This window comes from Tamandua tetradactyla, chromosome 7 (assembly GCF_023851605.1).
Source record: "Tamandua tetradactyla isolate mTamTet1 chromosome 7, mTamTet1.pri, whole genome shotgun sequence".
Taxonomy (NCBI): Eukaryota; Metazoa; Chordata; class Mammalia; order Pilosa; family Myrmecophagidae; genus Tamandua; species Tamandua tetradactyla.
In genome coordinates this window covers 47,115,071-47,137,828 of record NC_135333.1, presented here as the reverse complement: position 1 = coordinate 47,137,828, position 22,758 = coordinate 47,115,071, and the positions used below count along the sequence as shown (strand labels likewise).

Sequence of the window (22,758 nt, the reverse complement as noted above, 5' to 3'; positions counted from 1 at the left end):
TGACAAAACAAAACAAGCATTCAAAGCACACCTTGCATCAGCCACACACACAAAATTTAAACTGTATGTAGAAACCAAAAATGATGATGAAATTTTATCTGTTTAATCTTGTAATTAGCAAGTTCTATTTCCTGTTTTTGCTCCTATGCCGGAAGGAGGGACATGCAATAGAAAAGGGAGAAAAAGAGAGAGAGAGAGGATCAGCTCTGCTTTCAGTAAACACTGACAGGTCCAGTTGGGTGAGAGGCCATTCGTCCTCAATGGAGACAGATGCACGACAGAATCGCAATACAACGTGGTTAAGTGTCAGGACAAGATTTTCTGCTGTACCCTTGAGACACCAACTGGGACACTCAAGCACTCAATAGATACTTGCTGAATAATAACAAAGGTTATGCACACAGACATGGGCAGGGGGGAGCCTCACCCACACAGTGAGATAGCTGGAGACACGCAAGTGAAGACATCAGCAAAGGGCAAAAATACAGCTGGTGCTCTGGAGAGGGGTCTGGGTATGCTGCATAGTTAGTGAGTTGGCTTAAAGAACAGGAATTTATCAGCTCATGGTTTTGGAGGCTGGGCGTCCAACATCATGATTATTAGCAGGGCTGGCTTTCTCCCAGAGTCTGCAGCAGTCAGGCAACACTCTGTGACACGGTGTCACAAGGCATCACATAGCCTCTGGTTTCCACTGACTTCTGGCTTCTACTTCTGTGTCCTATTTCCTCTGCTTGTAAAGACTCCATCCAAAGGCCACCCTGATTCAGTGTTGCCTCATCTAAGTAGGATCTTCAGATCCTATTCACAAATGAGTCCACAGGTTAATTACTAATAGCATCTTCAAAGTTCCTTTTTGCTAATAGGCTAATGCCCACAGGACCGCAGATTAAGACTTGAATGTCTTTATGGGGGATGGGATTCAATCCCCAACAACTAGGGAGAGAGAGATTTGGGTCGAGAATGCCACTAGAAACAGAAGCCACTGAGCAGGGAGGCTGCTATTGGGGAGGCCAGTGACAGGACTCTGGGGAAGCAGAGAAGAGGATGGGCCCAAGGGGACTAAGACACAGCAGTCCTGGCAGGAGGAGGGGAGCACCAGGAGGCAGAGGCCTGCCATGGAAGAAGAGGCACAGTGTCAGGGGAGAGCTGAGCGAGAAACACCTGCTGGATTTGGCAAAAAGGGCTCCTGGGGAATGACAGGGACAGAAGAGGGTTTCAGTAGGAATTTGTCAGTGACAAGCAGAGAGCTGTACACAGCAGTGGCAAAGGGAAGAAAAGAAATTACTAGCTGGGGAGGGCTATAAGTACACAGAGGCTGTCTCAAGGTACATTCCACGGTGGGAGAACTCTAGATCTATACAAGAAGCCAACAGGCTGCGGGCAGGGAAATGCTGATTAAACTGCTCATACAGGAAAGTTTAAATGGGCTGAGCTAGCGCTGCAGCTGCCTTTTCTGAACATCCTTCCTCTATTTCCAGTCAACTTGTATCTGGAGACTGGTTCTTCTACAGAAGGTGTGGGAAAATGAATGTTTCAACAGGAATGGTACTGGGACTCTATTTCATTCATTTAAATTTGAAAAACAGAAGTAAAAACCCGGCCAACGAGAAAGAGGAGTCACATCATTATCCTCAAGTTCTGCTGGGACTTTTCAGGCAACCCAGAATCTCCAGGGAGACAAATCACTAAAAGGTTACCCACTAATTCTGCTGCCTCGGCGATGCGTGAACCACCATCTGCATGGAAAGAAGAGGGCAAGAAGCTGGGAGTAGCTGGCAGAGTCTTCGGGCTGGGTCTAGACATGTGCAAAAAACTGCCTCTCTTTTAATAAAATAATGCAAAACTCTAAAAATGAGTTACTCCTAAAAAAAAAAAAAACCAAAAAACTGAAAGAAAAAAGTAGAGATGCTGCATCTCTAACAATCTACAATTATTTATTAAATGAGCCCCAGACAGCCTGCCATAAATGACCTCTGCACGATGTCATATGCACAACACTAAAAATCACAGTAACAAACCCTGATAAACACTGTCAACTGTTACAGTTGATTAACAGCAGCACTCCATTTGAAAAGAAAAAGCAGCAAAAAGGCAGTTCACAATCAGTGGTGCTGTTGAGCCCTAAACTGGTTTTCATCAGGCCGGAAATATGTGCTGTGTGATTAGAGGCAGCCCAAAAATGGACTGAAGATAACAGAACCACAAATCCTCAACTGGGAGCACAAGGAGCCATGAAGAGTTTTATTACATACACAATAAGCACATGATAGATATTTCTACTGTAGGAATGAAGTAACCAAGGGACTGCTTACCTAGAAAAAGATACACTAGCCTTTCCATGACGTGCTCACCCCCGCCCTCAATAACCTGCTCAAAGCCAGGTTTTGAATAAGGTGGGAAATGAATTTTCTAGGAAGCTTTCTTAAAGTGAAAAGTTAAAACCTAAGGACAATGTAGACCTCCTCCGCCTGTCAGCAGGAGTGGGAGCAGCAGAGGAAGGGAGCCAGAGGCCCGGTGTGGTTTCCCACCTCTGTCTCTCTCCGTTAGGATAGGGACTGTGGGGCTGCACTTGCCATTTCAGGGGTGATCTGTGCATCTCCTGGATCAGCATCTGCATTTAACAGGATCCCAGGGGGTTACGATGCACCTTACAACTTTAAACATGAAAGTGTCCAGGAGAACAAGACAGGCTTGGTTCCTGTACCGTCACCATACACCCACAGGCATGGAGAGTAAGCAAGTGTCCTCCTTTCATTAGGGTACATTTCATTATATAACAGTTTTCAGTTGTTTTCTCTCTTTCCCTAAAGTAACCGAGCTGTTCCCTTTATTTATAAGCCTTCATTTATAAAAGTAGTTTGTTCAGCCTCATGTTCCCACCTAAAGTAGCATCAATTTTAAATTATTTACATTAATAGGGGAAGGGAAGTGGGAAATATTTTTTATGTTCCATTTTAGATATTACATATTTTTTCTTTTTTTTTGTCACAGTTGTTAAGTGACTTGTTAGCAAACCTGTGTTTTCATAACCAGCTAGGAAGTCACTTAGATAATTATCTAGAATAATGACATGTAATTAAAACGACACAGAAGGGGCAAGGACTGTCATATGGAGCCTAGAACAAGATTATAGGCAAACAATCACATACTGCAGTCAGGTGTTCTACAAGAGCTATGTCCTTAGTTTTCCATCTGGAACAGCAATTCCATTCAGCTCCTTTTAAAAAACTAAACCGCTAACTGCATCCACTAATTGTAAACTCTGGAAGGGCCATGTTCATGTACGTATTTTATGCTGGGTGTGTTAGTTTGCGTGCTGCAGGAACATGATACACCAGAACTGGAATGGCTTTTATAAAGGGGAATTTAATAAGTTATAAGTTTACAGTTCTAAGGAAGTGAAAGTATCCAAATTAAGGCACCACAAGAGGTTACCTTCACTGGAGAAAGGCCAATGGGCCAGAAAACCTCTGTCAGCTGTGAAGGCATGTGGCTGGCATCTGCTAGTCCCTTGCTCCTGGCTCCGTTGCTTTCAGCCTCTGTTTCTATGGAGGTTCCTCACTTTGCTTCTCCAGGGTTGGCTTTCATCTCTTGACTTCCCTTGGCTCTCTCCAGGTTCTGGCTTGCTTAACTTCTCATGGCAACATCTGCTGGGCTCCAAGCATCTCCAAATATCCGTGTCTCTGTTCTCCAGTGTCTGCATCTGTGTCAGTTCTGCTGTGAAGCTTCTCGGCTCTGAGGCTTCTAAGCTTCTGTCATTTCTATCGTTTCTGTCAGCTCTGATTCTCTCCAAAATGTTTCTTCTTTTAAAGGATTCCAGTAAACTAATCAAGACCCACCTGGAATGGATGGAGTCACAACTCCATCTAATCAAAAATTTTTTTTTTTTTTTACATGGGCAGGCACCGGGAATCAAACCCGGGTCCTCGGGCATGGCAGGTAAGCACTCTTACCTGCTGAGCCACCATGGCCCACCCTAATCAAATGTTAATACCCACGATTGGGTATGTCACATCTCCATGGAGATAATCTAATAAAAAATTCCAGCCTACATTGTTGAATCAGGATTAAAAGAAATGGCTGCCTCTATAAAATGGGATCAGGATTAAAACATGGCTTTTCAGGGATATATAATACTTTCAAACTGGCACAGAGGCATTCAAAAAAACCCTGAGAATGAGTGAATGACAGTATGCAGACACGGGTTCTCCCTGCAACACTCTGCTCCTCCCATTTCGGTTCCTGAAAAGGGAAGAGCATTATAAGCATTTCCAATTCACTCCTGAATGCCAAGAGGTCACTTCTTTCTAGTTTCCAGTGATTTTACAGGAGGTGCCTTTTCTACCAGGAATGAAATCACTCCCACCCATCACTAGGATATTTGATATCAACTTCCTTATCTTGAACACTTACAGGACTTGGAAAGATGAACACCAAATACTTAATAACTCTGATGTAAGCTCTGATCTGGGCATTCGTGGTCATTTTTTTTAACAATTTCATATTTTCTCCTCAGCTGAAATTTCTCTGAAAGAGGATGAACTTTCTGTCCCTTTTGATTGTAGTGCAGTGGACACTGTTCTGTTAACTTAATTGAAAAAGCAAGAGCAAGAACGGGGAAAGAAAGTAAAGGAGATCAGGAACAAAGACACTAATCGTGTTCTAGCAAATGACATGAGATTAGCAGAGTGGGCTAGGGTGGGGGAAAGTTAGACTGGTGAAGCAGAATCCTTTGATGTTGGGACAGGTGGTTGAAGATTAACCAATCAAACAGAATAAATTGGAAAGAGGACTTATAACAACTTGGAGAGGAAGACAGATTTGACATGGGAACCAGGTCACAGACATAGACTAACAGCTCGGTCCATCAAGTTCCCAGGGAGACAGGTGCTTACTAGCAAGCTCAGCAATGCCGCTGATAATTTTGGAAAAAAAAATTTTTTTAAAGACAACACTATCTTGTCCTTTATAAATCAACTTAGGAGGCTTGGTTGTGGATGATGCTATTAATCTTTTGCCCCACCAAAAGCTACAATTCATATGGATGGGAGCCTGGGCTATGGATTCCTTTCTCCTTTTTTCTTAGCCTTCAAACCCTAGTCCCAGGCCACAGCCCCAGGAAGCCTCCTCAATTGCCCAAACAGCCAGTCACCCTCCTCTGCACCCATACAGTGCTTTTTCACACTAATTATTTTTTCACATTAATTATTTTTATTTATCTATGCTTCACCCATCGGAGCTTGAGTTCCTGAAAAGTCAGGGGTGTGTCTTCATTATATTTGCATCCCCAGTGCTTGCCCCCTAAGGAGCGACCTGTAATGCTGACTTCTTTATGAACATGAGCTGGTTCAGGGAGCAGTAAGACCTGGTAGCTCCTATTTTAGAGCCCCCCTGCACAGAGATCCCAGCAGAAACTGAGTGTGAGTACCAGGGGCAATCGCCAAACACAGGCTGTCTTATGAGCATCTCTCTAAGAAGTCTGAGTTTGAAAATAGGAAAATCTTAGCAGGGCACAGCCCCACCTCATTAACAAAATGTAATCTAATGAGTGTACATAAGGATACCCGTCAGGTGAATGCTAAGAACCCCACTCACACATATACTTAGCATTTATGGACTCCTTTAACATGTATTGATTTAGAACGCATATATTTAATATTTAATAAAGCCTCTAATAGATTTCAACAAGATACTGAAAGAAACATCATAACAGTATAGGCAGTATATATATATTTTAATTTAAAAAGGCAAATGAGCCATAAAAAGGAATGAAGTTCTGATACATGCTACCATGTGGATGAACTCTGAAGACATTACACTGAGTGAGATAAGCCAGACACAAAAGGACAAACATTGCATGATGTCAGTCATACAAAATAGTCAGAATAAGCAAATTCCATAGATATATAGTAGATTACAGGTTACCAGGGGCCAAAGTAGAAGGAAGGAGAGCTAACTTAATTGGGTGCAGAGTTTCTGTCTCAGACAATGAAAAAGTTGGGTATGGATGTTGGCGATGGTAGCACAATATTTTGAATGTAATTAATATCATTGAATTGTACACTTGAATGTGGTTAAAATGTTACTTCAATAAAAAGCTTAACACAAAGAGACACAAAAGCGATTGAGGTTCAGGAAGGTAAAGAAAACTGTTTCAAATGTAGTAGGGAAAGTACACAATGAAAGCCTTTTGTCAATTTTAAATCCAACCGAAAACCCAAATTATAGCATGAGAATTGATTCTAAAGAAAATACAAGGTGTGCATTAAAAGCTACATTAAAAGCTTGCTCTGCCAAGAGGTGAAGGCGCTAAAAGGATCACGCTCTGAGTTTAATTTCATGGAGCAGTCGTATGTTTATTGGAAAGGAAAAAGAATGTACCATAATACTGTGCACTGGATAGATGCATTGTGTGCCAGATGAAGTCATTTAGTGGCCAAGGACTTCATAGAAGATTTAGACGATTGGGAGATGGGGGGATGTGGCATGTTGAGTCAAAGCCACACTGTGAAGGGTTCTCTGTGCCTCAGCAGGCAGGCTGCAAGCTCAACCAGACTGCAAAGTTACTATGTCCTCACCCCACCACGCAGTGAGTGCGTGAACTTTTCCATCTCCTTCTTATGTAAAAATACTGATGCCGTGACAGGTAACAAAGAAAAGGTATCTATCAGCCAAGCAGAAAGTAAAAAGCCTTGTTCTAAAGGAAGCAGCTAACAACCTATCATTTCCAATCTCTGATTAGATGGGAAGATTTTAAATAATCAAATGATAGCAAGCAAAAGTAATTTCCTTTATTCCATCCTGAAGAAGCATATATTGTCCTTTCTTACTACAATATTTGGAAGTAACAGATTTGCATTATCTAACACTGGGCTATTTTCCTAACTAGGAATAGCCATGCATTTTCTTAATACTAAAAATATTTACATAGTAAGGTATCAACCAGCAAGTCCCAGAGTATGACTTTTTGTCACAAAAAACATTAAATAATGTGGGCTCTAACCTTCCATATTCAGGAATTGGACTGAGCAAGCATATCTCAAGAGCATGAAAGCAAGAAAATGCTTTAAGTTTGTGAAAAAACCCTCCTTTGATGAAATTTCCATTTTAACATAAACAACCGAATGACTAGGTATGCCACTATCTGTGTAGGTAGAAGTTCAAAGAATCCTGACAAAGGATACTGGGAAATACCTCTACCCAAAAGGGCAATAGTAATACATAGGGAAATTGTACAGCTGTCATTTCTTCTCACCAGAAAACAGCTTCTAAACACCCTCATCCTTTCCCATCCCAAACATGGGTCTCTAACACAGCTCAGCTGCATGGGCGTGCATGAGTGTGTGCACATGCATTTGAAATACCAAATTCTGAAAAAGCTTTACATGCTCACACGCAACTCAGAGTTAATAAGTTATCAAAATTGCCCTCATAAAGCCACCTGCAGGACACGAATGGTGCAGGTGTGCAGTTTCTGAGCAGCAGCCAAGCGTGGCACTGAGACACAGCAAGCCCACACCCTCCAAGCCGGAGGGCTGGCTATGATCACAGAGGAACCCTGCACAAACCCTATTCCCCTGGGCACCCTAGGTCCCTTCCACTCTCTGAAGCTCTGGGTGAGAATTGGAGCACGTGGCCATGTGTCTGCCGGCTGCTTCGCCATGACACTAGGAAAGGTTCTGGGAGAGGCCCAGGGAAATACCAACTGCCGTGGGAGTGCTTTCTCCACTGGTACTTCATGCAGAGAGAACCTGAGTGGGCTGTGGCTCCCACTGAAAACCTTGCTTTGCTTTTATTTCTAATGCTCTCTTTTCATCAACTTTTGTTCTACTATAGGTACTGCTATTAGAATAAAACTCCAACTGCTACTAAAACTTGCCAACAGACAACAGATTAATGGCACAAGGGGAGGAAATAAGGAAACAATCATCTCTTGCTTAACTCTCTAAACGATATCCCACGTTTTGGGGGGAGCTTTTTAAATCTCAAGGAATTTCACTTTTTACAGCAAACCATCTCCGGGTATATTCAAAAACTATTCAAATGTTCTGAGTTTGGTAATATTTTTAAATCTTTATTAACATCTCAAGGCTACTAGAATGCTTTAGGAATTGACTCAATACACTAATGACCCAAAAGTGTTAAAAAGTGTCCCAAGTAATTTCTAAAAGCCGCTCAGATCCAACACTTACACCTGCCAACCTGCTTTTACCTTTAGGTTTTCTTTAAAGGGGAGAATAAGCATTGAAATGGTCTTGTATAACCTGGAATCTGGAAGGTTATTTTTAATTTCTCTTTCTCTCTCATTCCCTCTACACCAACCCCGATGCCTCCTCTGACACAAACCATGGTTTATCTGATAGGTATATCATAAAATAGCTCTATATATCACTTTACATCTCATTGAAGAGAAAGATAATTTGGTCACATGGTAGATTTTAATAAAATATGAAAGAAAACTAAAAGTTTGCATTAAAACATTGTTGAAAATACACAAAAACATAATAGTGAAACCTCAACTTTGATTTCTAAAAATGCTTCAACACTTCAAAAAAATAAAGCCATTTATATTGGGAAAATAAAATTCATGCACTTTATTGTTTATTAATTCATATACCTACAAATCTGTCCATCAAAATGTTCAAAATTAAAAAGACTAACGCCAAATGTGGATGAGACTGTGCAATAACAAGAATTGGCATGCTTTTGATGATGGTATAAGATGATAGAATCAATTTGGAAAAAATGTCTGGCAGTTTCCTATACAAACCTTTACCTATACCATGAGCCAGCAATCCTACTCCTAGATATTTTCCCAAGAGAAATGAAGACATTTGTCTAGATAACCATTCATTCATTCACTCATTCCTTTATTCACATATTGAGCATTTAGTATGTACCCTGACACTGCCATTGAAATGCATTGAAAAGAAAATCAGATTCCCTGCAAGATGTGTATAAAAATGTTCAAAGAAGCTGTATTTATAAAAGCCAAAACCCAGAAATAACCTGGGTGCCCATCAAGAACAAAATGGATTTATAAACTGTGGAATATCCTTACAGTGGAAGACTACTTAGCAATACCAATAAACAAACTATTGTACATGCAAGAACACTGATGGATTGCAAAAGCACGATGGTCTGTGAAAAGAAGACAGGTGCAGAACACATACTGTATTATTTCATTTATGTGACGTTCTACAATGGGAAAAAAAAAATAGTCCACGGAGGAAAAAATAAAGTGTGGTTGCATCTGAGAGGAAAGGGAAGAGGTCTATGGGGAAGTGGCATGAGGAAACTTTCTGAGGCAATGGAAATATTCTATATCAACAGGGCTTTGGGTTACACAGGTGTTGGCATATGTCAAGATTTGCACATCTCCTTGTATATAATTTTTATAAAGAATAAACAAATATTGAAGACTAACATGCTGAAGTATTCAGGGAAAAGGACATGGACATATCTGAAAAATATTTTAAAATGTATCCAAATAGAGGGGGACATGAGGGTAGTTCAATGGTAGAATTCTTGTCTGCCATGCAAGAGACCTGGGTTTGATTCTCGGCCCAAGTACTTTCCCCAAAAACAAGCAAGCAAGCAAGCAAACAAACAAAAAACCAAACATGCGAAAATTCAATAAATGGTGTTGCAATAATGGGATACTCACATGGAAAAAGAATGAAACGTGACCCTGCCAAACAGCATACAAAAAAAATGTATCCAAATAGAAGATGGACTGACTGATGGATAAAAGCATTTGTATGTGAACAGAAAAGTAAAAAGCAAGTACAGTAAAATGTTCATTATGGAATCTAAGGGGTGGGTATGGGTATTCACTGTAAAATTTTTCAACATTCTTGTATGACTAAAATTTTTCATAAAATAAGTTGGAAATCCCGTTGTAGTTCCAAAATATGATAATTTTAAAGTACTAAATTTTTGGATCATTGTATAAGCAAAAGAGAAACTAAGAAGCCTTTTTTTAAAGAGAGAAATGATTAAACTTTTGCAAGCCTAAATACTAAATAAATATTTCACACTTACTTCAGAGTGAATAAAGCCCTCACTTCATGCCAAAAGGAGAATAAGGACATCTCATTATGTTTTATGAGCCTAACAAATCTGAATCATGGTTTTGCAAAAACCACATCCTTCCCTATCTCCAACTCCCCAATTGCTGGGTTCAAACAAGTTTCTTGTTATACAAACAGCTTTCCAAATATTAATGGCCTTGAACACAAGCCAGAGATTTTCCCAGTCCCAACTGGGTGTAACCCCAAATCTTACCCTATTCTCCTGCACCTCCCTCAAGAGCTCTTATTTATTTGCGCAAGCTTCTTGTCTCTCATACTTATCCAGATCCCACATCAGGTATCTAGAGCTTTGTACTTAGGAGCTATGCAGTAAATAACTGCTACAGGTTGTTTTCCATGGTTCAAAGACAAATAGGCAATCTCAATTGATGTAGGAAAGGCATCTGAGAAATTTCAGCACCCTTTGCTGATAAAAACACTCAGAAACCTAGGAATAGAAACATACTTAACACGCTCAAAGACATGTATGGAAAACTCACAGTTAATATCATAGTCAATGATGAAAGACTAACAGCTTTCCCTCTAAGATCAAGAACAAGAAAAGGATGCCCACTGTTAGTGGCACCACCAACTGTCAACACTGTTAGTCAACACTGTACTGGAAGTTCTTGCCAGAGCAATTAGGCAAAAACAAGAAATAAAAGCATCCAAATTGGAAAGGAAGAAGTAAAACTCTCCCTATTTGTAGATGACATGATCCTATACACAAAGAATCCTGAAAAATCCACAAGGAAGCTACCAGAGCTAATAAACAAATTCAGCAACATGGCAGGGAACAAGATCAATACACAAAAATCAGTGGTGTTTTTATGCACTATTAATGAATGATCCAAAGAAAACATCAAGAAAAATATCCCATTTACAACAGCAACCAAAAGAATCAATTACCTAGAAGTAAGTTTAACCAAGCATGGACAATGACAAAACATTGCTGAAAGATATTAAGGACCGAAATAAAGGGAAGGATTTTTTCCCCTTTATTGGGAGATTGGGAGAATCTCTGGCTTGTGTTCCATATTAATGGATTAGAAGACTAAATAGTATTAAGATGTCAGTTCTAATCAAAACAATATACAGATTCAGAGCAATTCCAATCAAAATTCCAACAGATTTCTTCAAAGAACTGAAAAAGATAATCATCAAATTCATATAAAAGAGTAAGGGGTCCCAGTAACCACAGCCATATTGAAGAATAAAGTTGGGGGACTGATACTTTCTGGTTTTTAAATTTATTACAGAGCTACAATAATCAAAACGGCATTGTACTAGCACAAGGACAGACATATAAACCAACAGAATCAAATTGAGAGTCCAGAAATAAACTCTCACACCTTTGGCCAACTTGACAAGGGTACCAAGTCTACTCAATGGGAAAAGAATAGTCTCTACAACAAATGGTGCAGGGAGAACTAGACAGCCACATACAAAATAATGAAGGTAGACAGACCCTAATTCATACCATATACAAAAATTAAGTTATAATGGATCAAAGACCTAAACATAAGAGCAGACACTACAAAACTCCTAGAAGAAAACATAGGGGAACATTTTCAGGACCTGGAGTTAGATAGTAGTTTCTTAGTCTTCACACCAAAAGCACAGGCAATAAAAGAAAAAAAGATAAATGGAACTTCATTAGAATGAAAAACCTCTGTACATCAAAGGACTTAATCAAGGAAGTAAAAACACAACCTACAGAACAGGAGAAAGCAAAGCATTTCAAAACCAGAACATATAAGAACTCATACAACTCAACATTAAAAAAAACACCTGATTTTAAAAATAAGCAAAAGACTTGAATATGCATTTCTTGAAAGAAGAATGGCCAATAAATGCACGGTAGAATGCTCAACATCATTACCCAAGAAGGAAATGCAAATCATAACCTCAATGAGATACCATTTCACACCCACTAGAGTGGCTACTATTTAAAAAAAACAGAAAGTAAGTATTGGAGAGAATGTAAGGAAACAGGAATACTTGTACATTATTGGTAGGAATGTAAAATTGTGCAGCCACTGTGGAACACAGTTTATATACTCAGAAAGTTAAGTATAGAACTACCATATGACCTGGCAAACCTACTTTTAGGTACATACCCCAAAGAATTGAAAGAAGTGACTTGATCAAATATTTGCACACAATAGTCATTGCAGCATTATTCACAATTGCCAAAATATGGAAACAACACAAGTGTCAATGAATGGATAAACAAAATGTGGTACATACTATGGCCATAAAAAGGAATGAAGTTCAATGCATGTTACAACATGGATGAATCTGGAAGACATCATATTGAGTGAAAGAAGCCAGAGACAAAAGGACAAATTCTGTGTGATCTCACTGATATGAAATAAGCAGAAAAGTCAGAAACTAGAATAGAAGCTTCTGGGGCTAGGTGGAGGAGGAAAATGTGGAGTTGATGTTTAATTGGTATGGAGTCTGTTTGGTATGATGAAAAAGTTTTGGTAATGGATGGTGATGATGGAGACATAACTCTTTGAATGTAATTAACATTATTGAATTGTACATATGAAAGGTTGTAGATAAGCCACTAAAAAACCCCAGAGAACAGTACAACACAAAGAGTGAACTCCAACGTAAGCAGTGGGCTAAAGTTAATAGCATAATTATAATTGTTCACCAGCTGTAACAAAGGTACCACACTAATGCACAATGTTAATAGGAAAAACTGTTAAAGGGGAGTATATAGGAACTCTGTACTTCCTGCAGCATTTTTCCATAAACCTACAAATGTTCTTTTAAAAAGAAGACAAATAGTGACTACACAAAGGAGTATTTTTGCCTTTCTTAATGAAAACTACTAGGTCCTTTAAAAGGTCCTTTTTTATAATGGTAAAATGCCATGGTGGTCAAATCTGTTTGAAATCATCATTTAATTCTCCAGGTCACAAAGCAGTATAGCATGAGAGTGGAGGTCAGAGAACCTCCTGGTAGAACTGGCCTCTTCCTTCTTTTTGGCCATAGAGGGTGAAAGGACTTCTTTGTGCCTCCCAATCCTCTTTCGTAAAATGAGAATATTTACTCCACAGGACTGATGTGCACATGAAATAAGATAGTACTTAAGGTACATAGCATGGTGCCCCACATAGAGTAGGCACCCAATAAAACTTACTAAACATCATTATTATGTATGAATGCCCTAGGTGAATGAAGCTGAGAGTGCCTGTCTCCACTACAGTGATTTAACTTTAAATTTAAGAGGGATATCAGAAATATTTACCATTCAATGCACTGAATAAATCATAACTCTTTAACTTATCTAAATAAGCTCCACTTCTATGTTCTTAGAGTAAAAATACAAAAAACAGTTTAAATACAACATTTGGTACTGCATTATCTGCCTTATGTTTTCCTCATATATCTGTCCATTTCAGAGCTTTAAAGTCTCAGGTTAGGAAGGAAAGACTCTCAAGGTTTCCCTAGAGAACACCCTTAGCAGTCTCCATCCTTCCCCTCCTCAACAGTCCACCGTAGGGAAACCTGCCTTCCTGAACCCCCTGCCCACTAGAGGTGACATGATCCACTCCCCACATTGTGGTAGGCAGAATGGCCCCCCAAGGAAGCCCACGATCTAAACCTGGAACCTGTGAACACGTTATGATACGTGGCAAAATGGGCTTTTCAGAGATTGTTAAGGTTCTGGACCTTAAAGCAGGAAGGGGATCCTAGATTATCTAGGTGTGCGTACGGCTGAGGCAGGGGAGCCAACCTAATCACAGGAGCCCTTAAAAGCAGAGAACTTGCTCTGGCTGGCATCAGAGGAACCCAGCAGAAGAGGAAATCAGAGAGATCCACAGCATTGGATTGCTGTATTGCTAGGTTTGGAGATGGACTACACATGTTCATAGGAAATGTACACGGAAGTATTATGTGTCCTCGGAGCATGATGTACATAACCTACTCTCAAATACTAAGAAAACACATAGGGAAATAGGTTAGGATAGATATATAGATACAGATAGATGGACAGATGGATTGATAGATGGACAGGTACAATGATAGAGCAAATGTGGCAAAATGTTAAAATTGGTGGATCTGGGTACCTGGGGGAGGAGGTGTTCCAATTCTCTGTATGGGATTTGAATTAACTTTGCATCTGTCCTGTAAGTTTGAAACTGTTTCAAACTTAAAAGTTTGTTTTTTTAAAAAACAACAAGCTAACACCAAAATATATTATCCCAACCACTATCTCCTTTGGTCTAAGTATCTAGCATAGTGTCTTCACATGGAAGACACTCAATATTTAGTAGCTGGATTTTAGGAGCAGAAAAAAGTAGTACAATGGCGGCTAAAGGGAATTGGGATGCACCAGCATCAGCCAGAGGTTGATGAATGGGATGGCCTGGCTATTAGATAGGAAGCCTATCCATTAGATAGGAAGCCAATCTAAACTAGGGAATCAAAGGAGATAGGCTGAGGTGCACACAGCTGTTAAGGGCCAGAAAGTAATTCAGACTTCATAGTTTGGGCAACGAGAAAATAAGGCACGTCTTTCTGCAGAGGCAAGACATGGATCAGACAGTGCTTGAAGAGGGAGAATGTGGAAAAGAGAAAGGGTTGAAAGAACAGACTTAAAACAGAGACACATTGTATTCAAGCAAGTACCTGGTGAGGGATAAAGTTTACACTGAGTGCAAATTGGAAGAAATGAATGAATGCTTATAACATGAGATGAAGACATGATGCCTTTCAAGTAAGCAAGTTTTCTGGTGTTAAAATAACTGGGTGATTCCCTTCCTTTCTCCATTAATTTATTTACCTTTTGGACAAAGCCCTGAATTTGAGGAGTTTCAAGCTTCTCTCCATTTGAGTTCAGATCCCTGCCAGGACACTTCATTATCCTTCTCCCTCTGTGTCCCCAGCCCGTCAGGTTTGTCCCTAAAATAGTCTATCAAATCACCAGTATCCCCCTCAGCTGCTGTTCTGCGCCAGCCCCAATTTCACATGCTTCCACTCACTGGGCTACACTGAACTTCTCTGTTGAATCCAATGAGACTCTTTATTCCCTAGAAGTGCAGTGTCAGCATCACCCAGATGCTCTCATGCTGCTCCTGCCTATGTTAGAATAGAGGCTTCTTCAATGGTCTGAATGGCTCTTGGCCCCAGAGCCAGTGGGAATCCTTTGCCTAATGGAGGTGGAAATATTTCGTGGCAGTTTGCTGAGCCCTTGAATCAACTGGGAGGCCATTCTGAGTTGGGGGAGCAGGAAAGTCCCTATCTTCACATTATATAAAAGCACTGGGGAACCATGGTGACATCCAATTTCAATTTTCTTTTTGGTCATTCAGTTACCATTAAATTTGTTTCAACACAATTAGAGCAAAACTTAAAAGCAAGCAAGCAAGATTCCTAAGAATGGCTTTTGCAGGGCATAAGAGGCTGCAAGGTCACACTCTTTGCAGGACACAACTATGGAGGAACACAGAGGCCCTGATGTATCCTGCTTACAAACAAAAGGAAAGCCACAGCCCACTGGTCTCCTCTGGATGGAAAACAGTTATTTGATGGTGGTGACAGAGGGCTTAGAGAATCCCTGTCATAGCTCCAGACTGTCAGAATTTCATTAAACAGATGCAAGAACTCCATATGTGTAGCCAAATGGTATCTTGAGTAGCTTGGTTCTGAGAAGTGGTCCTCACCTGGAGCATGTGGGTGCTTCTCATTTTCATTCTTGGGGGTTACGGTATTCATTTCCTAGGCTGCTGTAACAAATTACCACAAACTTACTGTCTTAAAACAACACACATTTATTATCTTAGCATTTTGGAATCAGAAGTCTGAAATCAATTTCATTGGACTAAAGTCAAGATGTTGGCAGGGCTGTGTTCCTTCTGGAAGTTCTAAAAGGAAAGCCCATTTCCTTGCCTTTTCCAGCTTCTGCAAACTGCCTGCATTCCTTGGCTCATGATGTCCTTCCTCCATCTTCAAAAGCCAGCAGGGAAACATCTTCAAATTTCTCTGACTCTGATCTGTTTCTGCCATCACATCTCCTTTTCTGACTCTGACGTTCCTGCCTCCCTCTTGTAGGGACCCTTGTGGTCACATTGGGTCACTTGGATAATCCAAAATAATCTCCCAATCTTAAAATCTTTAACTTAATCTCATCTGTAAAGTCTCTTCTGCCAAGTAAATTAACAGAGTCGCAGGTTTCAGGGATTAGGACATGGACATCAGGGGATGGGGGCAATAGTCTTCTAACTATAGAGTCTATGTGCTACAAAGTAGCCATACATTAGGTCACTTTATTTCTCCCAGACCAGGTTCCCTGGTATCCATAACAAGTAGGGTAAATGATCTCCAAGGTCCTTCCAGATGCTGGATAAATGCACCTGTTTGATTACTTAATATTGGATCGCAAGAAAGAGAGAGGATCTAAGGGGATTCCCAGATTCTGAGTCTAGTTAGTAATATCAAGAAGGAGGAAATATTAAACTTCTCCATCTGGGGAATTCCTGCTATTCTGGCAAGCAGTGGGGACAACCAATTCAATAGGCTGAACCCTCAATCTTGGGGCTCACCCCTATGAAGTTTATTCCTGCAAAGGAGAATATAAGCCCTAAGAGACACCCCCAGAGAGCTCTTTTGTTGCTCAGATGTGGCCTCTCTCTCTAAGCCAATCTGGCAGGTAAGCTCACTACCCTCCCCCCTACATGGGACATGACGCCTAAGGGAATAAATCTCCCAGGCTTTGTGGGACCTGACTTCTGGGGATGAGCCAGGACCCAGAATCATGGGACTGAGAAAGCCTTCTTGACCAAAAGGGGAAAGAGAGAAATGAGACAAAATAAAGTCTCAGTGCCTGAGTGATTTCAAGTCAGGAGGATATCCTGGAGGTTATTCAAATGCATTATACAGATATCCCTTTTTAGTTTATGGTGTATTGCAGTGGCTAGAGGGAAATACCTGAAACTGTTGAACTGTGTTCCAATGGCCCTGATTCTTGAAAAAGAATGTATAACTATATAGCTTTTACAATGTGACTCTGAAAATCTTTTGTTTGATGCTCCTTTTATCCAGGGTATGGACAGAAGAGTAAAAAATAAGGATAATAAATAAATAAATAATAGGGGGAGACAAGGAGTAAAAATTGGGTAGGTTGAAATACTGTGTATCAATGAGAGGGAGGGGTAAGGGGTAATGGGATGTGTGAGTTCTTTGTTTTTCTTTTTATTTCTTTATCTGGAGTGATGCAAATGTTCTAAAAATGATCATGGTGAAGAATACACAACTATGATGCTCTAGTGAACCACTGATTATATAATATGGCTGGAATGTACATGTGTGGATAGGTCTCAATAAAAATATTTAAAAGAAAAAAAAAAAAAAAAAAGCAGGTGCCCTGGCCAGGAGAAGCAGGTGTGAAGGTGAGTTTGAGGAACAGCCTGTGCACTGAAATTGAAATGCAGGTAGAAAAGCTGGAGCCACTCCTATGGAAAGGGTTAATTACTGGAATCTGCAAGGATTAAAAAGTTCTATAAGAGGTAAAAAAGAGAAAAAAGAACAAATGTTTGCACACTAAACTTGAATCAGAAGGAAGAGGAGCCAGCAAATGAAACAGGTTTGAATAGAGGTAGGTAGAATCATCTTAAATATGCTGAATGAACTGCGTATTTTAAGGCAACTTAGTACTGCAGCCCTTCCTAAAGTGATCAATTTTCTCAAGTTTTGCTAATTTAAAATTCGATTTTATTTAAAAAATGGTTTTCTTGATGCAGGGCATGCTACTGGATCAAATGTAGAATTTCCTAAAATATTATTTTGTACAACCAATTGGTCTATTCGAAGTGTTGAAGCTTAATTTTTAAAATACCTTAAAAATACATTTGGTTCCATGTTTGATGAACTAATTAATTTAGTTTGTATTGGTGAAATCTAGTGACATTGACATTTATAATTTTTTCCATAAGTTGATCAAACTATAATAGCACCACTAATATGTACGATAATTTTCATTTAAAAATGTTTCACATTCTATCTTGAAATGCACAAGATAGCTGTGATCATAGGACGAACTCATCTATTCAGGTCTCTGAAATAATTCTTATCTAAATCTCCCTTCAATATTTAATAGTATACATATATGTTAGTCCAACTTATTCCATGTTTTTTTTAGTAACTAATATTTTCTAAAAATAGTAAACATAGTATTTTGCTAACAATAACAAATACATATAGTTACATCTACAGAGAAACCAGTCATTGGTTCAAAATAAATTGAGTCATCTCAAAGACTGTCAGAATTCCCTATATTGCTGCTGCTTCTGCATAGAGTTCTCACACCTGACTAGCAAGGAAGCCTCATAGCCTCTGCAAGTCCACATCCTGCCATGTCCCAGGTTGCCGGACCATGAGTTTTACTTAGATGTCATACTCTCAATGCAATGTGAGCAGAAATTATACTTGTTGGAGGACCTCCTGATTGATCTTTCAACTGATCACAGAGTTCCAGTAACTGAAATTAGACAACAGGCTCTGGTAGAAAAGACAGAAAGCCAATCAGTCACTGCCAATATTATGATAGAGTGTTGTTTATCCGTGATGAACAAAATGTTAGCATATGATTGCAAAATACTTTACTATTAGATAATGAACAGTGAAATAAAGATCATACAATATCCAAGTGAACATAGATTCCTTAACCTAGCTCTGACCTCTTTCTTTCTGCCCCTAATGTTCTTGGCTTCAAATGTACACCCCTCTATAATACCTCTGCACAGCCCACTGATGTCCAAAGAGACCCCTTCTATCACGCTAGCCCCAATGCACAGTATTGCAAATGTGAAGATGACAGACCTCCAAAGACTGGTTGAAAGCCAAAATTAGTCAATACTTTTGAGTAAAAGCTTCTGCAAAATTCCCAGAAAAAAAGTGAAATAATATAAATATTTCAGAATAACTTCTAAAATATGGAACATGATTAGATGAATCACTCAAGAAAAATATGCACTATATCTAGTTTAGATTCATGATTTTCAAAGCAAAGCCTCACTGTGACAACTAACTGTTGCATCTGAAATCACTCTGCAATTCAAAGCAGCTATAGTAAGAAGAATCTGAAGCCAAGCATTATATTTTATCTTGAATACATGAACAATAAAGAAATGCCAGGAAACTTTAGGATGTTAGTCTCTTCAGATGATGTAGTAAAAATTCATTTAATAAAGGTGTCATTTAGTTCCAGAAATCTAGTTGAATGGTCTATGATTTCCATATGTTCAAGGTCCCTAAGTAGTTTTTACAGAGTAATATCCAAACCCGTTGATGCACAATGTCTGTGTGTGTACAATGGATGTTCAAAGCACAACTCAGTTACACTTACTACACCAAAAGCAAAATTTACAAATTAAGTTTCCGAGAAGGTAAATATCAAATCTTTCTTCTTACAACACATGCCAATGAAGAGGACTGCTGTTTGCGCCATCACATATGTATCTTCAACTCTTCACCCGTTTAACACTACCTGAGCACCAATGATGTGCAAACCACACAAACGGTTGTGGAGAACAGAAAGTTCAATCAGCCTAGCATTTGTCTTCATTCTACACACAATCCAAGAAGAGCAGAGAAGACGTATTGAATCCAATAGCTCTAAGATAGAAAGTGATAGGTGTCAACATGGTCTGAAGGACTTAGTGGGTTGAAGATGACCTTCAAATGTCATAAGGGAAATTTTCCATCCCCTATCAAGTGCCAGGTAGTAAGAACCAGACTTCTGATTAAGCCCCTGGGTTTAGCTCTTTATGAGCTATCCTTTCCCTAAATAATCAAGGAATCTAGGGGGTATACATTCCAGGATATTCCATCTTCAACTCAAACTACATCACAACTAAGATGCTCCTAGCCATGGAACAAATATCTGCAAGGGTGGCCCATTTCTCCCCCCACTTCACAGACCATTCCATTTCTAAGAGTTTAGTTTGTCCTGTAAAATATAGTCTTAGACTTCAACCTCATAGGTTTTTCAAGACTCATTTTTTTTAATTGAAGCCATTTCTCCCCTATTTTATAAGTGCATGAATTTAGTATTTCTATAGATTGCGGTTTCAAGTGCAAAACAAAAAATGTAACCTGTTTTTTGGAATTAATGGCTGGGTTTGAGCACAAATATATTCACTAAAAGAGCTGAAATCACAGAGCAGTAGAGTATTGATGAAAAGGCTGTAATTCAATAGTTTATCTAAGGCCCAAACATTCATTTCCCACATGCAGAGACATACGTGTCTTCTTGTACATTGCCATTATCCCCCCTTCTACTATATTTATACACAATTCACAATGGTCATATATTATATCATAGCTATAGAATAATCAAATGCCTTAAAGAGATACCAGCGACTGGCAAGTGATGGATTTGAAAATCTTTAATTCAAAGGGTAGGTAACAAAGTAAAACCAAACAGATTATCAGCAAAGCCGCCCCTCTCTGTCACCACACCAGAAGTCAAAGCGTAGGCTTCTCTGCACCCAGGACCCAGCTCTGAGTATTTGTTAGAAGGGAATAGGGTTAGCAGAAGAACAGGAGGGAAGTAAGGCAACGTCCAAGCCAGGCACTGGGATGGAGCGCTCCTGACCATTCGGTCTGCAGGACAGACGTTATAGGACTCAGACCTTTTTGAGGGCACAGGCCACGGGTAAACAGTTTTGGGGATGGACAGGCAAACTTCCCTTGGGCAGCCCACTAGAGAGCCCCGCGAGCCCCCCAGCGGTGGGGTGGTGGACAGAGTCTTCCTTTAGAAAGGCAGGCACCAGAGAGCGCTCGATTTTGTCCCCCCAAAAGCGTGCAAAGAAAGCCTCAGGGTTCCCCCCAAAATAAATCCTGACTATAAAAACAAAAGACAGGCTCGTGACCATTCTCAGAGGCGACCACGTTACTACCAGGGCTGGAAAGCAGATTTGCAGAGGCCGAGGATTAGACAAAAGGCAAGCGCTGGCAACCTATAGCCTTGGAAATGATTCTTTTTAAGTGACTAGGGCCTCCCATTCCATTTTTTTTTCTCCCCTTCCGGGGATAATTCCTGGGCCGCCGGGCAAATCCTTCAGTCTGGAAAAGACGTCGGAGAGGGAGGGGGAAAGAAGACCCCGAAACTTTCCCAAACTGCAGCAGGCCGGCGCCTGGCCCGGCGGTCCCGGGGCGCAGGACACCCCCGGCGGCAGCCCCTCGCCTCCCCCCAGCTGCCGCAACAAAGAGCCAGTTGCAGCCCGGGGGTTCGCACTTCTCCGAGCCGCAGGGGCGCAGGCGGGAGCAACGCCGGGCGCCCCTGTCGCCGGGCGCGGGAGGCCACGGGCCGCGCGCGTGTCCATGTCACCGGGTAAAGCAAAGGCCCTTCGGAGGCTCCCAGCCAGACCTCCGAGGCGGCACAGGGCTGGTGCCCCTGGCCCAGCCCCAGGAGCATCTGCCCCGGCCCTCGGCCCCCGGGTAGCGCCGCCCGCTTCGGAGCCTGCCCCGGGCTGCAGGCAGGGCCCATCACCGGCCGAGACCCTCCGCCAGGCCGCCCCGCCACCGCCTCCGCGCCGGCTCCCCGCCACACAAAAGCCCCGGGCCTGGCTCCCCCCGGCTGCCCCCCCCCGGCCCCCGCCCACCTTGCGCTCCTGCGCGGGGCTCCCGCGGCGTTTTGGCCGCCGCGTTGCAGACGGTGCAGCCCAGCAGACAGAGCAGGAGCACAGCGGCCCCGCTCATCTCCGCGCCGCAGGGACCCGGGCGGGCTCGGCCGCCGCAGCCGCCGCCGCCGCCACCGCGGACGACGGGCACTGCGAGCACGGGGCACCGCCCCCCGCGCCCTCCCCCGCCACCGCCTCCGCCCACCCCGCCTGGCGCTCCCCGGCGGGCTTCCCCGAGGAGCCGCGGCCGCCTGTCCAAGGACTTAACCCCTTAGCGTCCTAGCCCCTGCCCTAGCCGCGTCGCCGAAACCCGGATCGTGGTGCCGCCTGCTGGCCGCGGGGATGTTCGCAGCGGGGGACGCGGATACGCCGGGAGGTGGCAGAGGGGTGGTGGAAAGGGTGAGAAGTGCGGGGGATTTGCGGAAGGGGCCGTGCGTGTGTGCGCAACGGGGAAGGTGGGATGCGCGGAGGAGGGGAAGCGGGAGATGTACAGGGGACGCGTGGGGATGTGCAGGGGGCAGGATGGGGCTGCGCGGGGGACGCGGGGATGTGTGCATGGGGGGCGGGTGGGAACCTCGAGGCAGGGGGAGGGGTGGGCGCCGCCCAGATTCCCCACCCGGGCTCACAGGGTTATCCTTCCATTTCCACCGCAAGCTCAGGCTTCAGACCCGCTCCGGATGTGTCATTTCTGAGAGCAGAAATTCTAAGATTGCCCGCCTTAGATACCCAGATGGTTCCAGGCCCCTCCCCTGAAAAGAACCTGCCTTTCAGGACGGAGTCTTTCGTACTTGACTACCTGAAGTCCTCAAAGGCCTTGGTGTTCGAGAGCTGTGACCTTCCTCGATTTCCCCAGCAGTGCGCGATCCTGCAGCTATCCATGCCACAGTGCACTGGTGCTACCTAGGATAGACCTGGCGCGTTAAAGATTTGGTACATTAAAGCTCAGCAAGAACGGAATCCCTGAGCAAGAATCACTGCACCAAGAAGAGGATGAATGTTGGCACTTGCTCAGTTGTCTTACACTAGACAGATCATGTGAGTAC

At 41.9% G+C, this 22,758-nt stretch overlaps 1 protein-coding gene across 1 annotated transcript in view; it reads right to left on the bottom strand.

Moving 5' to 3' along the window:
* FAM171A1 (family with sequence similarity 171 member A1) overlaps positions 1-21,818 on the bottom strand; it is a 145,129-nt gene extending 123,311 nt beyond the window's left edge. The window contains exon 1 of the mRNA XM_077169329.1: positions 21,698-21,818. Coding sequence (XP_077025444.1) covers positions 21,698-21,794 — 97 coding nt within the window. The 5' untranslated portion in view covers positions 21,795-21,818. The remainder of the gene's footprint in view (positions 1-21,697) is intronic.
* Between the last annotated feature and the right edge of the window lie 940 nt (positions 21,819-22,758).